This window comes from Seriola lalandi, unplaced genomic scaffold (assembly GCF_002814215.2).
Source record: "Seriola lalandi dorsalis isolate HSWRI2012SDOR001 ecotype SW California unplaced genomic scaffold, Sedor1 jcf7180002054570, whole genome shotgun sequence".
In the NCBI taxonomy this organism is placed as follows: Eukaryota; Metazoa; Chordata; class Actinopteri; order Carangiformes; family Carangidae; genus Seriola; species Seriola lalandi.
The window spans coordinates 3,144,012-3,161,167 of NW_019525123.1; the positions used below are offsets into that span (position 1 = coordinate 3,144,012).

Below are 17,156 nucleotides of genomic sequence, written 5' to 3' on the forward strand. Positions count from 1 at the left end.
GCGGGATAAGACACACGACTCTGTCAGCACAACATATGACAGCATTATCCCAGGCAATGACGCATTACCAAGGCAACAGCAACCAGAGAGCACACATTATGGGATGTAAATGATTTGGGCTCCTCTGTGACGGATCACACTTTGTTGCTCTATTTCTTGTATCTTCTTTCTCACTAAACACCACTTTGTCACAAAAAAGCTCACTCACTTCCAACCGGCGCACAGACAGAGACGCACCCCCACCCACCCCACCCTGCAGTTTCCTATTAGCAAACCTTCTACTACAACCACCACAGATGTCTTCAACTGTCTCCTGTTCTAACCTATCTGAAAGACTGGAAAAAGGTTTCAGGCTAATTCCATCCGTTAATTTGCTGTGCTATATAAAGCCTAACTTTTACGCGTCAGCCTCGAGTGCCTCTTATCAACTGAGCGAACACCCTCAGTTCCCCTACCCCTGGGGTGGGGGGTGAAGAAGCTGCCTGCAACCTTGAAGGGTGGCGGATTCTCATCAGTGCATTTAAAGCAGAGAAAGATAGGGGGATAATTTAACGTTAATTAGCATCTTGTCTACAGGGGTTAAGAAAAGGAAGGGAAAAAGAAAAGCGGACACTGGGGTGATGGGGAGAGTGAGAGACGCCCGAGGACTCTGATGATAGTTCTCCTTTCTCTTGGATTTCGATATATTAGCTCTTGTTCTCTTTTGGCCCCTGACTTGCTTCATGCCTAGAGTGCTTTCACAAATTAATGACACTGTAACCAGAACATTACTCGGGTAATGAAAGACGTGGCACAATTGGACACAACAGGCTAATAAAAAGGCAGACTACATGAAATTTAAAGGGATGTAAAAATAAAAATATTAAACAACAAAAGAAAGGCAGCAGGTGTGAGTTGACTCATTGCAGGCTGGTGAAGGAATTGTGTATTTTACAAAAAAAAAAACATAATTAGAGAGAGACATTTATAGTTCAGCTGGATGTCAGCGAGCCTTGTTCACATTTCACAGCAGTGCACCATTATTGGTACCTGTTGTGTTTGTAACGAGAGACGAGAGCTGAAAAGCGAAAGTGAGAGAGAATAGACGGAGAAAACCAATTGTCTGCCACAGCCACGTTTGTAAAGGTTAATGATGAACATCAGAAAACCAGAAAATAAATAAATAAATAAACAAGTGGTTAAATAGTGGCACTGAATGAAGTCATTAGGGTGTAATGTAAGATCTGTGAATATGTGTATGTGGAATATTACTTTGGCTGGCTTGCTGTGACTTGTGAGGTAATAATTGAGACCAGAAGTGCCTAGAAGGAATGGACTGTAACAATGCCACGCATACACACAGCCTCATTATCTTGAACCACACTCATCTCTTATCTCTTGCCACCCCTGTCTCTTTCCTCTCCTTCTGCGTACCTCACTCTATCTCCGTCTCTGTCATAACCTTTTTACACTAAAGACCAATTTCTAGTGTGTCTGTATACGGTTGTTATTGGGGGGGGGGGGCTATTTTACACAAGGCCTCTTAAACCACAATGTCCCCAAGTTAAATCGTTTACAAAACAGGCTGCTGGGACACTACTATACAATACAATACTATAGGCTATTAAAAAATCACACCCCGTGACCCGTACATATTCATTCATACAATGCTGAGGAAAGCTTATATAAAGTCAAATAATAACTTGTTTACATTTGGTGCTTGAAGTGTTGTTCTCACCTCTGTGATAAGCCTGTTAATCACTTGTCCATTCTTTTTCAATGAGAGACCAACCTGATATCAAGATCAGTAGCTTTAGCTTCCTATTTCATTATTATTACCTTATTTTTCCTCTGTCCATCTACTTATTCCATGTAGCTGCCTTGTCTCGTACTCATACCTCCTTTTTAGCAACCTGGAACATTTTAACAGCCAATAAATACACTAACATAACAAAAATCTATAATGTGATTAAGTCCTAAAATAATGGCACTTTATAATGATAGCATTTTTACGAGTAATATAATAACTTTACACATGATTGGACAGAAATTGCTTTGACAATTGTAACTTTATGACATCACCCCAGATTAATTGGATGTCGTTTTGCTGACAGGAAGTGAAAGCTTTCCTTCGCAGATAGAAAAGAGCTAGATATGCAGCTCTTTCAGCAATCTCATTTTAGGATGGGCAGGTTATTATCTCAAACCATTAACATTTGCTGTAGTGTAACATTAACATTTGCAGTCAATAATTCAAACTTTTATGTGTAACACAGTCATTGATAAGGTAACTTATTGCAGATTACAGTCAAATTTATTTCATTCCTTTATTAGGCTATGTTATTATAGACAATTGCACTGACTCATGTCAGTTTGTCACTGAATCACATTACAGGTCCCTGACACCCATTTGCAAAATGGTAAATCTGAAAAATCTTGTAACATTATTATTCACAAAACGCACTTGTTAGCTAGGCCAGCGATTTAGCCAAATCTTCTTCATATGAGCAGAAAATGTGTGCGTCTGTGTTGCCTCTAAACAGTGCATGTATTAGATGTCTTGCTGAAGCACAGTTCACTGGATTAATGAGCTCATTTATCTGATAGAAACATTTCTCTCTTCATTAGCCTGGATGCTATAAATTATGTTATTAACTGCTTCAGGCAAGTCTGAGAAATAAAGACAGACACAAAGTGTTTTCATAAGTTAACAAAAGGAGTGAGTCAAATTGAGTGTGTATATGTATGTGAATAAAGCAAAGGGGCAAAAGAGTGGAATAGTTTTGTTCAGTAAATAAACTTGTTTGAGTTTATATTTTTGGTTGCTGGTGGTTCTACAAGAGAGACAATTTCTGTCCCACCGATCAAAAACTGACGATACTGTATTATATTTATTAATATTTTGTTCAACAGAGCTTCAATTAATTCACACCATTACTCTAATTCAGCCATGACATCACTAGATGTTAAATCCTCATTGTGCATTTCTGTGACTCACACCATTTATGTCCAATGCTAGGGTCCAGTGGTGGTGCAGGAAGTAGTGTACACTTTGTGTGACAAGGCAGAAAGTAAAGGTGGTGAGGTGGTGGATGGCCATGAAACATATGTGACTTTCATGTGAGACTGTCGACAGCAAACAACCGAAACCTTTGTTAATTAACTATTGAGCAATATTCTGAATCGATATTCGTGTGGCAATAGGGTTGCTCTAATCTAATCTAATTTGAACCAAAGGTGTAGTTTACTGACTTTTTAAATTAGCCTGTTGTGTATACTGACCTCTAGTTGTAAAACAGAGAGAAGGAATAAAATTGCTTTGTCATTTTACATCGGACTTTGTTGACCTTTCAAGGCAGCTGTCCTCTGATGATGTACAGCACTCGCAAGCTTCAGCATATGTTTCATCCAATCTCCTCTGGAGCTGTGAATGTGTGTGTGTGTGTGTGTGTCAGAGAATGATAGATGTGTGTTTTTATCTGTGTCTGTATCTGCATGAAGGCTTGGTTGTGCAGGCTTTGTGCCACCGGTTGTTTACAGGTCGTTTACGCTGAAAGGAATGATGCTAAATCATTAGTGAAGGGTGGTAATTCTCCTCTTAAAGCTGTGATTCCAACACTAATGGAAATAGTGTTTAACAGAGTGAATGAAAAGACAGGGGCAGAGAGATGGGGTAGGGGAAAAATGAGATTTAAAAAGGAAGAAAGAAAATACTGTGAGGTAAAACTGGAGGTGAAGAATGGGACAAAGGCAAAACTAGAGGCTTGAAATGGTAACTTGGATGGGGGGAGAGAACAAAGCGGCAATAGGGGAGAGGTAAGTGTGGAGTAAGTGGAGAGAATAGATGGATAAAAATTGATACATCTGGATGCAGAAGATGATGGGGAGTCATGGAGGGAGGAAGAGCAGAGATGGAAGAAGGGTTGGGGGTGATATTGAATGAGTGTGTCTCTTTGAGTCTTTGTGTTCGGGTTTTTGCATCAGAATCAAGCTTTCCCTTTATTTCCACCCTGCAAATGGATGGATGTTGGACAGGTATGAGCTGTGTGTGTGTGTGTGTGTGTGTGTGTGTGTGTGTGTTTGCAGGTGCAGGATGTGTTTGAGTGAGAGAGAAGTAATAAAAAATGATAAAAGGACAGAATACTTGAAATAGGTGAGGAAGGGGTCAGACAATTAGGACAATTACTGCCAAAGTTCCAAATTAAGGGTGTCACTGGTGGCAGATTTTAATTTCCATTTAACGGTTCATTTATCTCCAAAATGCCAGCCCCAGTGTAATAGATGAGATCTGGATGGGAAAAAGGTGGAAGTGGAAGAGTAGCAAGTGTGAGTCTGTGTATAGCCACGCGTGTGTGTATGCTTGTGGTTCACAGTGGAAATGCTGTTGACAGTGTAATTTGATGAAAGCTGACAGCTAATTTATGAAGCATATTTTTGGGTAAACGCTTTTTCCCGGTCCTACTCCCTCCGTCGTTTTAGGCTGGTAATTGGATTTCCCTAACTTACAAGGTAGTGAATTAAGAATAAACTAGTTAATGAAGGAGTGGCTGACTGTGTCTGTGTCTGTGTTGTTGAGGGAGGGAGTATGCCTGCGTGTATGTATGTGTGTGTGTGTGTGTGTGTGTGTGTGTGTGTATTCTGCAGCATTTTAAGTTTTTTAAGTAAAAAATAACGCACAGAAAAAATAGCACATTCATAGAGTGTGCGTATTTATGTATGCACACAATATGTTCGTGGGTGTAGATGCCATCTCTCAGAGCAGTGGAGGTTAATTGCAAAGTTTTGGTCGGCTGCACTAATACCCAACTATTACTAACCACCAATTGCTTTATTCCTACTCAGTCAATCAAGGACCATGGACACACATATAATGTGTGCACAAATACACACACACACACACACGCATACATCTAACAAACCTGCCATCTTCTATTCCTCCGTCACCCTCTTTCTATTTCTTCTCGCTCACTCTAATTGCCAGGATTGTCTTGTCTTTATGAACTGCTATTCCCTAAGGTGGGTCTTTGTGTGCATACGTGTATATGTGTGTGTACTATATGTGTGCATATATGTGTGTGTGTGTGTGACTGTGTGTTGGACAGAAGAAATTGAATTGACAATTTTGTTCCTCAAACAAGATATTAGACTAAATACCAAGCTCTGACATGGACCAAGCAAAAACAAGAGTAAAATGCTGCTGCCTCTGTCTGTCCTGTCACCACCACCAATGGTTGCTACACAGCTACAAACCCTCCTTTCTATTCTTTCATACATAAAAACTATTCAAAACCCTGTTTAAACTCCACTAAACCAACCATAACACAAATCAAATGTATCTAATCCAGGGCAAACCTTATACAATTCAGCCATTTCACAAATCAGCTAAGCTAATCCAAACCAAACACACACCAGACCTTGCTCAAGTACATTACAGCCAAACTGACTAATACAAATGAATGTAATCCAAGTTAATCTGCTCAGAATGAGCCAAGCTAGTCCACAACTCATTTCCAATGGTCTTTATCAATACATTCATGTGTAATTCTAGTGCTGGGTAAAGGCAGGATGAAGGCAACAGTTCAAACATTTAGATGGGTGACGAATTAGAGGCAAAACCAACATGTGGTGTCGTATTAAGGAGTTGGGTCATAACACACCGCTAGAACAGCTTTAAAGCTGCTTGGCTTTAAAGCTGCGGAACTCAAGTGGAGGGATGGAACACCATTTTTCCACATTTTTCCAAAAGATATTTGCATTTGGTGATTTGATGACGCTGGAGCTGATTATCATGTTAGCAGAGAATCTCAAATAGGTGTTTGCTTCCCATCATTTTCGTACTCATCTTTCTTTGTTTGTCTACTTTTGTTTACATTTATTCAGATTCTTCAAAATCTGAGTATGTGACAAAAAGCAAACATTCTGCCTGTCTCAAGTCTGTGTACTTTTGTTGAATCAGTGGTGAAAAAAAGATGCTGTCTTCAGCCTTTACCTGGAGTGTTGAGGAGTCTGGACTTTTGACAGCTGTAGGTGATTTGCTGCTCACAGTATTCTGCGCTGGTGGTGATAGCTGTCACCTGGAAACATAAGCATGGATAATTTCATTTTATCTTATTCAACCAGACAGGTCAATTTCATGTAAGAACAAATTACCGATTTTCAAAATGAAACAAAGTGCAGTGTACTGTTGTTATGATTTAGAGAAGCTGAAAATGAAACAAGTGTTCCTTACAAATTTTGAGGGAACATAATTACAGGAACGATATGCTACTCAAACCCTGTCATCTCTTGTAATGCGGTGGTCTTGTACACACTGCAGGTAGGAACTGCTGTCACTCCTCACTGGAGTGTTGAATCCTGTAAAGTTCACACATAGTTTGCTTTTGACTGTGAGTGACAAATGCAATCTATAACCACTCCCCAGAAAGATTAAATTATTGACTCCTGAGTGTGAGAGAGCAGATTCAGGGACCCTGAATGGTATGTATCCAAGCCACATAAGACAACTGGTAGAGACATGAGGGGAAACACTCATTATGTTAGAATATCATTGTGCATTTGAAAGAATAAAGACTGAATCTGTAGCATGGGGTTGAATTACGCTTGTTCTTATTTCAAGCTGTAGAGTGTATGATGCTGCTGTTGGTGTAGGTTTGTCAAAACAATGACAGCAGAGACATTGGTATGTAGCATGGATGTTACCATGGCTACAGACCTCATGTATTCTATATATTTACAACCGTCACAAGATCCAATGAGAAATGGCCCACTTCACTCTGATTAATAATAACTGTAGGAAGAGGGGTGGTCACTCACATTAACATAAACAAGCAAGAATTTCAGAATATATCACAAATCTGTCTGACTTCTACACTCGGTGGCCCCAACCCAACTTGGATAGTTGGCCAACTATTGCTCAATATACTTGAATTATAAATTATGGAGACTGGGCAATCTGCATTCACTAGATTCTCAGAGCTCTATGTTAGCAAACTTTAATTCACAAACAGCTCAAGGCTCTCTCCCAGCACAGACTCTGGTTGTTACTAATACATTTGACATAAACACTACAACTAGACAACACTGGTTGACTTTGTTTGGCTCCTGAACCACAAAGTTGCACCATGGGAAAAGAGACATACTTATATAATCTACTTATAAAATGTAGTTTTGTTTCGTCTCTGCAGTTTCTAGGAAGTTGAGACTAAGATGTAATTGTGTGACTTAAATGTGGACCTGTTCTGACAATTTAAACAGCACACATCAAAAATTAGAAGACACCAGCTAATGGTGGTTAGACATTAGATTGTGATGAGGCCAAATACAAGGCCTGGGATTGAAACATTGAAAAACAGCACTAAAATTAAAAATGTGGAGGCAAATAATTATGAGTGATTGGTTTTGCACCTGTTAAAGCTTTTTATTCATTGAGTTGTCAAAAATTCACACATAAAAGCTACTACTGGCCTCTGTGGATCACTGACTGATGTGTAGGCGTATATTACAGTTTGCTTCTTTCCAATTCATTTTTAGAGAGGAATTTTTGATCAGTAAACATCTGAGTAAGTAGCCTGACATAGTAGAAATGTGGGAGAAAAGGGACACAAAATATAATCAACAATTGTGTTGGAAAGTACTCCCCATACTCCATGTTAGACCTGCTTTCAAGTGTAGGACATTGGCTGAGTATTTAACTGACAATATATTGTATAATCTTTTTTGAAAATTCAATGAAGCTATCTACAAAAATATTAAATATTCAATGAAAAATCCTTGTGTTTCTCATCTTTCAAGAGTGGATGTAGATATGGAATCCCTCAGGATGAAGCTAAGAGCCTGAAGGCTACAATTTAAATACACTTCATATTATACACCTATCTAATTATATTTTAAAAAATCCAGTTTTTTTCTATAGTTATACATATGAGAATAACATCACATTTACTTTGTGGAAACAGTATGTGTGGACAGGCATAAACTCAGTTTTGTTACCTGGTCCATTGAAGCGCTGTAGTTGACCTGTAGCACAGTGCGTCTCTCTCTACTGGAGCCAGTCACTGTAGTTTTAGGTGGCAGGTTGTTCATAACTGTTGTCCATACTTTGTCCTCTGCACATACCAACACACACAATACTGTTAGACATGTTAATACTGTGAGTTACTGAACATGGCAAGAATAATTATTATTTAATTGCAAGAATTAGACATGGTAAACCATTTGTGTAATCAAATCTACACCAATTACATTTAAACACAGGCATACATACAAAAAAACATCAGTTTAGCTGTCATGGCAGGGAAGTTCCTTCTGTGCTATCTGAGTTACAGCTATGCGACTGCAGGGTTTAATAGATAATGTGTGCTGTTATAACATGAGCCAGTCATTCAGACATCTCCACATTCATTCACACTGTCAGTCAGGGAATGTGTGTGTGTGTTTCTTGTCTCTGAGGTGTGTGAGTGTGCTATTCAGCGTGACTAAGGGGCTAGCCAGTGGAGTGCAGTGACATTTCATTAGAAGTCTCGCCTTTGCTCTGCCTGCGTGCTCCTCTGTTCCAGACTATCTAATTCCACTGTGTGTGTGCGTGCGTATGTGCATGTGTGGAGGTGGGCGGGGAGTGTATGTGTGTGTGTGTGTGTGTGTGTGTGTGTGTGTGTGTGTGCATGTGACAGAAGTGTCACCCAGACCATTGGAGCACTCTTAGGTTTACATAACAAGTCTGTTTCATATGTTTGTGGTGTGGGTATGTATGTGTGTCCATGTGTGCCCGCTCCTTCAGAGTTAAATGTCAGCTGTGACAGTGTTGCCATGGAAACCCCAGGTATAGCAGGTTAAGAGTACTGCTGTCTGAGGTTAAGAATGCGGAGGGCTGGAGAGTTTCCTTCCCTCACAGGTCACTGGGGCTACATGAAGTAGGGAAGTGTGAACATACACAAAGATGCACACACGCACGCACGCAAGCACGCACGCACGCACGCACGCACACACACACACACACACACACACACACACACACACACACACACACACACATACACACAGACAATCAATGACTGCAGGCACTCCCCACACACACCTGTCATGTTGCAGTTGACTTTGAAGGGGCCAAGGGGTCCGCTGCCATCAGGGTCTATCCAGTAGGTGTCAGAGGACCTGCCCAAATGCTTATAGGCCTCACATGATGGCTCATAGACAGCTGGGATTGGGGTGGGGGTAGGGGTGGAGTTGAGTGGGTGGATGGGGGAATAAGAGGAAAGTAGAGCAGTTGGAGGAAGGAGAGCAGAGAGCAGAAAAGACAAAAGTCCATAGCCACTGAGTTGTGATGCTAATTACATCTTTGATTTAGTATGAAATTCATTGTTGGACACGTATGAAGAATGTGGTCTTGTGTATTGCATAATAGTGACACAAATCTCATTGCTTTGAACATCAGTTTACGTCAGTGTTTATATTCTGTCACGAGATATTGGAAAATATCCATATTTCGTGAGAATGATTTCAAAGCCCTGCTGTTGGATGCATGAAAAAGGGAGAGACAATGTTGCTATTCTTACACATTCATTAATGGTGAAAAAACACCTGAAGGTGGTGGCAGTGTTAAGATGGTTTTACAGTAAAATCAGAGGAGTTGATCCTCAAGTGAACATAAAAGCGTTCAGAGGTTTGTGTAGCAGCCATTCTCATTTTCTGATCTGAGGGTGGCACTAGAGAAGAGGTCATTACAGTGAACCACTCATAGAGATTTGCAGATATCGCCTGTAAGGTTAGGAATTACAGGATCAGTCATGGCATATACTAATACCACATGCTACACATGGGATTGGTCTAAAATAGCACATCAGTGTCTATAGTTACTTCCTTTTGTTCCTCCTTCCACAAGGCAATTTCATGTGGTTGCCAGGTCTCTATTCAGCGCCTGTCAAGAAGTGGTGTCTTGTCCCACACACTCTAGCAATCTATTTGACAACATATCGATGTTACGTTTGTGTTGATCTACACATACACAGACAGACAGAGAGGGGAGGGGAGGAAGAATTATACTTCAAAGAGAAATGTGGGAGTGTGACTTGGAGTGAAACTTTCTTGATTGAGGGACTGTTGACGGTGAGTTTCAAAAGAAAAAATATTCCGTCTTACTTCTTTCAATGAGGTTGCTTAATATTAGCTCTTTATCATACTAGTAGTTTTTTTTCTTTATATCCATCTGCTCACCCAGTGCTGCCCTGCTGAACTACTTCACCAGGAACTGCACAGAACTTAACAGAATTGTTGAGGCACTACTTCTGGTTCAAAGCCATTGGTCAACAGCTTTAACACAGTGGAAGTTGAATAACTAGCATTTCTTCTAGGATTGCTTTACTGTAGAGGAATACAGTAGAAAGATTCAAAGGCCAGCAGAGAAAGTTACAGAAGCTGCACTGGTGGGGGAAGTGTGAATAAAACTATATAAAATATATAAGCAAATAAAAAATCATGTTTGGCCAGTGTGCCTTTAGATTTAAGTGCTAGGATGGTAGTAATGGTGTGTAACAGAGCTTTATAATGATCCAGTTAAAAGTAATTAACACTTGTGAGACCCATGTTTCACTGTAACCTTCACCAGAACTGGAATACGGTCAGAACAGTAATGAACCTGAAACCAAAAGTACTATATGAGAAGATATCAGCAGTTTACAGTCTATAACATGGCACTAACCAAAGCCAGTTATTTTCAAGACGCTACTCCCTTCCATTAGCACCAGCTGTAGCTACCAATTCAGGCAATATGTGTAAACCTAGCACAGTCAAATCACTTATTTTCTCCAATTAAGAGTCCAAAATGACCATATATCTATGACATAATGCAAAGAAAAGCAGCAATTATGAAGCTGAAGAATTTGAATCAGCAAATGTTTGATATTTATGCCTAATAAATGACCTTTACGATTAATCAAAATTAATAAAGCAACAGCTTCTCCAGCTATTTACTGTTGCAGTGCCATAAAATTTGGTGACTTGGACGAAAACAATAACTACAATAATTTATGCCAAAATATCCTGACTTTGAGTCTCACACATCAAACTCCCCAAACTCCCATTATACACTTTAATGTTTTCTTTTCATCGGACGCCCGCTTTTCAGTAAATGCCCAAATCTTAAAAATTTCACGCTGTTTTTTAATGCATTTTTAGTGTTCAAGTATAAGAAAGTATTCCTGATGATACAACCAGGGTTTGACAAATCTCATACAGAGCCATGTGACACTGTACAACTGATGTCACAGGCTGAGTTGTATTGCTTTTCACAAATAAATTGGTCTTAATGTTCAAAACTGCCCCTCAGAACCGAGCATCACATGTTTGTCACTCTTAAACTAAATCCCCAGTTTTTAGCTTTTTTCTTTGTTTTATTTTCTCTTTTATTCAACCAGGGAAAGCCCTGAGCACACTGATCTTTTGAAGCTTTTTTTAAAAAAAAAAGAAGCAATTTCTGTGTTAAAAGCTACAAGGTGCAGTCACAGCCTTCTACTATTTGCCACTAAACATTTTCACTTGGGTAAGAAGAATCTGAAGCTCGATGCCTTCCTAAAAGGAAAGTCAACAATCGTCGTTAAGGGAAGGGAAAGCATTACTCATCCATTCTCCCTATACCTACATTTTACTGGCTGGTCCCCTGAATGCACACGTGACTTTCCAGTTCCGAACCAGACACCCTAATCTCCAGGTTATTGCTGTGCCTTCAGATACATCTTCTTAGTGAGTTTGTCATTATAATAATAATAATAATATTAACACACCCAGACAGAAAAATATGTGGTCACACAAAGACATCTCTCATATTGTTTTTATCACATTTTGGTGGTTTTATTTGTCTATGCTTTATTTCCTCTCTGATGTTATTCATACTCCCATGTCCCTCTGGCATACTTTATCCTGTCTTTTTCACACTTTTTCCTCACAGTTCAGTCATATTTAATTTGTTGTTTTAGGTTGAACATGCACAATATAGCTAAAAGCTCTCTCTCTCACCTTCTCTAAAAAGAGAACAATAATTGTGGCATATGGAAGGACGGCATTCTTAAATTTGTAAGCCTTTAAAAAAAAAAAAACTCTTTTGGCCTTTTCTCTCTTTCTGACTCTGCTCTCTTTGTGTGCTGGTGCTTTTGGTGGGTTGCCGCTTCTCAGACCAGAACAAAGCACACAGCGCAGTCAGTAAAGCCTGGTCTCTGAACACTTCAAAAGTTAATCTGTCCCTCTGCTGAGAATTACGGCTTTGGAAGGAGGAACAGCTTAATCACTCAAAGGCAGAAAGAGGAAGGCCAAATCAAACAAACACACAAGAAACAGAATACAGTTGTATTAATGTGATGGGGGAAAAAACAGATGGGCAGGAACACACAACTGCATGCACACTCACTCCCATACTTACAAGTGTGACACGTGGCTCCAGTGTATCCTGTCCCATCACAGGTACAGCTGAAACTATCCCATGTCTGTTTACACCTGCCGCCGTGTTCACAGTGATTAGGCATACACCTGGAGAGAGAGGGAGCGAGACAAGGTGCTGTTACATAAACAAGACATGAGCCGCCTTAAAAAGAAGGAAAAATTTGTTTTCAGAATCTAAAGGTCAGAGGCGCGTGCGCGCACACACACACACACACACACACACACACACACACACACACACACACACACACACACTGCCCACTGCAACACTACTTCATTCTATACCACCACAATGCATCAGAAAGCTGATTCAAGTGTGGTTATGTCAATATGACCATGAAAAATCTAACAAACCACCTGCTCATCTGTCAAATGTGTGAGATATTCTGGTGATACAAGATATACTTTCAAACACCAGTATAAAAAGTTCCCAACAAGGCCCTGCTCTGAAATCATCCATCTTTCTTTGTTTCGAACGTGTCATTAAATATGCCGACTAAATGTGGTGAAACCTCACTATGGACTCTTGGGAGACTGGCCTTGAGCTAAAAGGGAGTCAAATAAACCATTAAACAAGTAAAGTGAAACTTAAGACACTCCTGTGTAAAGATGGGGATAATGTTCATGGTGACTATTTTCTTCTATGGGGCAGATTACATCAGAATATCCTTCATTTTGTGTACAACAATGGTGGGATACAATATAAACTGTTCTAAAGTACAAAGAAGTAATAATCATAGTCATAATGAAAAGGAAAACTGGGCCCAGGTGATTCAGTTATATGTATTAACCTGAACCTCACACATCGAGATATTCTTTTAAAGGCTCTCTAGCTAGGCTGGGATTCTTTCCAGAGCAATACATATCTGGACTGATGGAGAGAGGCATCAATATCCCACTGAGACTGCACACAAAACTTTCTGTATCTTAAAAAGTGGATTTTATGAGTGCAGATTCATGTAAGCTTCGCAATTTCAATGACCACACATACATTAGCATGCAAAGGATGATACACATTCTAATGCAAGAGCAGTGTGAGACCAGCAGTAGGCAGCAGTAAACCTTGTAATATTTATGATATCCAACAGTGAGTGCAAATATTTCAATTTATTAAACATAGCAGTCAGACACTCACCACCTTAAGCTATTGTGACATGGAGTAGCCAGCGGGTTGCCTATTTGAAAACACATTATTCCCTCTGTTTTGGCCCTTTGTCAACTCTACGATGGCCTTGTCCATACTCACTGTTGCTTTTTGACAATGTTTTTAGAAGGGACTGAAATTTAGCTGTTATGTTGAAAGTGTGGAGAAGAAAAAAAAAAATTTGTATCCAAAGTTGTGACATGGCAGCATAAAGATAAAATGTAATTGCTCATTTGGAATGTCAATGAGACAGGTGTTTTCATTGATTCTGGGAGCATTTGTTAAATGTGTCGGTGCAGCAAGGAGGGAATTACTGGTCATCTGGTTAACAGGAGGTAGTTATGAGCTGCAATAAATCACTATTTTATACTTGTGACAAAAGAAACAGAACAATTTGTTGATAAAAATAACAAAATTGCATTTCTACATATACTGAAACACAATTCATGTGTTTGTAGAATTGGGGTTTATCGTGTGGATTATCTATGCAGATGGCTGCTGTAATGCACAATTTTCCTGCCAAGAGAGGGAATTTAATAGTTACAATGCAGAATCCACGTTTCAAAGATATCTGGAATTTAGGAATGTAGATAGAAGCAAAAATTATCCACCTCGTTGTGAATACAGCAGGAAGCAGACAGTAGTTAAGACATCACTGTTTTTCTTGAAGTTTGAATAGCAACTGAAACCCTGAACACATCTAAGTTCTGTGGTTTGATCCGCCTGCAGGCCTGGTGGGGATGGGTCCCGAGGCACTGTAGTGTTACACACGCACACGCGCACATACTCATGCACAAGTTATGTGATTAAAATATCTGAGTCTGCTTATTTGAATGAATCAAAGTGATGATAAGAGGAAAGCCAGCTGGAGGAAAAACAAACACTGACTCATGGGAGCTGCAGGGGTCCTTTTAAAATGCTGAGCTCTTCTTTAGTCATGTAGGGAGTCGGGCAGACAGAGACACTCCATCTCTGGAGAGAGACATGATGATCACTGCCTCATACAGTGACTATGAAGCTGACAGACAACTGTGGGCTTGTTCATATGATATATGATGGGTTCACTGACGGTAAAGCATCTTTAACTGTGAACATGTGTAGGAGTATTTACTTTCGGAAAATGAAGGAAACACAGATTGAGTGTTAAAAAAGAAATGAAACGCAGGAATGTTTTATGAATGTACTGTGCTATATGCGTACTGGGGGTATGTGTGCATTTAGATGAGCAATAATGCATGTGTAGTTGCTGTAGAAAAATATAGTTAGAAAAAATGACATTTGGAAAATAATCCTCCCCCTCTCTGAGGATACTGTATTCTTGGCGACTCTGTTGACTGATGCAGAAAAAGATACTGAGCAACGCTACGACATTTGTACCTGCCTGCTATTCTTAATACAAATGACATCTAGGACCAAGAACTTGAAGTCATGTGCTTGGCTATGTGTAAACTTAAACCTGTAGAGCCTTAGAGCTGTAGAAAGCAAATTCCATACTGTGACACCACTTTGGATGAATAAAAAATATATATATATTTTTAGGTCATAGATTAGCCAACCTGCTATTCATTTTTGATGAAAACAATTTTAAACCTTGAAATTCTCAACACGCTATGGCATGTACTGTATATGAAAAACAAACAAAAAAAACCTAATATGCCCGTGAGCGATGTGTGGCAAGATATTTTGTAGCTTCAGCAGCTAACAAGTGCAGATAAAATGCTATTGTGCTTTCACAATGAGGTGCCATTGACAAGCACTAAAAACCATGAAAAATATTATGCTCAGCAAGCTGTGAGCACTGAAGTACACCGAATATATATGCTGTGAGCTTTGTGTAAGAAAAAAGCAAAATCTACAAAGAGAATGGAGCACCTCTAGAGTGCGTGTACACTTTTATGTGCCACGGCATGTGTTGTTGTGGTACCCTTACAGCATAACAGTGACATTTTGAAACATAGGAATTTGCATGCACATAAGCATGCCCCTGTGTTTGTGTGGGTGTGCCTGTGGGGATGAGTGTGTGTGTTTTGCTTCCTCCACCATCCCAGCCCAAAGAGAATCCCACAGTAGAACGGCATTGATCAAAAAGAGGTCAGACAGGGCTATTGAACTGCCTTCAAAGACATTCTTATTAGTTAGATGGTAACACTGCACCCATTCATCTTCCATGGTAGAGCAGGGCCCACCTCAAGTACTGCAGGGCTGACACACAACAAAACGTAAACACAAAAAGTAATAGAGATGGGCAATACTGGAAGCAGCTGGAATAAGAAATAGTTTTGGACATCTCAAGACCTTTGAGCCCTATCAGTAGTGGAAATGCACCACAATCAGCAATGGTAATAATTATATACTACATACTTTTCTAGCACAGTGTGGTTCCAGTGCTCCTGCGGTGTAATTGTACTAAGAACGTAGTATCGTCCAAGTCTCGCAAAAACCTCATAAGATCCAACATGCTGGTTTCTTTTCTGCCTCCAGGTGTCACAAAACCGTTCCCTCATCACTACTACTCTGTTGATGCAGAGAGGAGACCCAGAGCAGCCTGTGAATTGTCTCACTGAATTTCATATCATACTGGCAACACTCCGGATAAACAATCCTAATCTTTTACACACTGGGTTTCAGACACTGAGTCAAAGATCTATTAATCAGGGTAAACACAGCTGTTGTGAATATGAATGAGAACTACTATATCATGAACTGGCTGCAATGAAAAATTGTCTAGATGACCAGACAGAGCAGGAGCCTGTCTCCCTTTAAGACCAGATGAAACATACATGTGCAGTACATAATTTTATCCTTTTTAAGACATGTGACTGATAAAATGCTTTGCGATTCGCTGAAATGTCATAACGGTGAAGTCCATTGTGGGAAATTTATTTTGTTTGTTTTAGCCCGCAAAAAACGTTTAAAAGTAATGGACAACAGCTGACGACCTGAGCCAGGGCGAGCAACACTGAAGCAAAGCACAGCAGTTACTTGGATGAAAGCAGCAATGACAGCGACTTCAAAGATTCAGACACAGACTTCGATGTGCTAAACTGCTAACCAGCAAGCCAAGGCTCAGGGTGAGAGACATGTAAGGGGTGGGGGGAGGGGGGAGGAGGAGGATTTCGCCGAATGCCAGTATAACTGCTAGCCTGAGGTAAAGATTCACCTGATGCAACGACCTTTAAACTTTTGGCTTTTATTGAAAATCATTGCTTTTACCTTAATGTTCATCAACATAAAAATAAATAAATTATAATAAATAATAAATAAATAAATGTTAAAAATATTGAACTGAACTGGAAATGTTGACAAATGTGAAATTGGATCTGGCTGTTTTTCCAGCCAGATCCAATTTCTATGGCAAAGCCAAGTTTTTCAGAAAACCCTTAGTTTTTAGGTAATCAACATGAACAATGCTTATGTTTCAGAATGCTTTTTTAGAGGGTGCCTTCAGTCTGGGTTATCCCAGATCACTATCTTTCCCCAATCTTAACTAAGAGCTGTGAGTGCCTAAACATAACCATAAAAATTGTTTAATAATGCTGTTGTCACTTGAAGTGGATATCGTACTGCAAGATTGAATATTTTGGCAAGAGATGATGTCTGTGAACAT

General features: G+C 39.7%; 1 protein-coding gene across 1 annotated transcript in view; it reads right to left on the reverse strand.

The window, feature by feature from the left end:
- Positions 1-17,156, reverse strand: part of cntnap2a (contactin associated protein 2a) — a 339,851-nt gene that overhangs the window by 95,648 nt on the left and 227,047 nt on the right. The window contains exons 12-15 of the mRNA XM_023416970.1: positions 12,386-12,492; positions 9,053-9,172; positions 7,969-8,084; positions 5,969-6,053 (exon numbers count right to left, since the gene is read on the reverse strand). Coding sequence (XP_023272738.1) covers positions 5,969-6,053; positions 7,969-8,084; positions 9,053-9,172; positions 12,386-12,492 — 428 coding nt within the window. The remainder of the gene's footprint in view (positions 1-5,968; positions 6,054-7,968; positions 8,085-9,052; positions 9,173-12,385; positions 12,493-17,156) is intronic.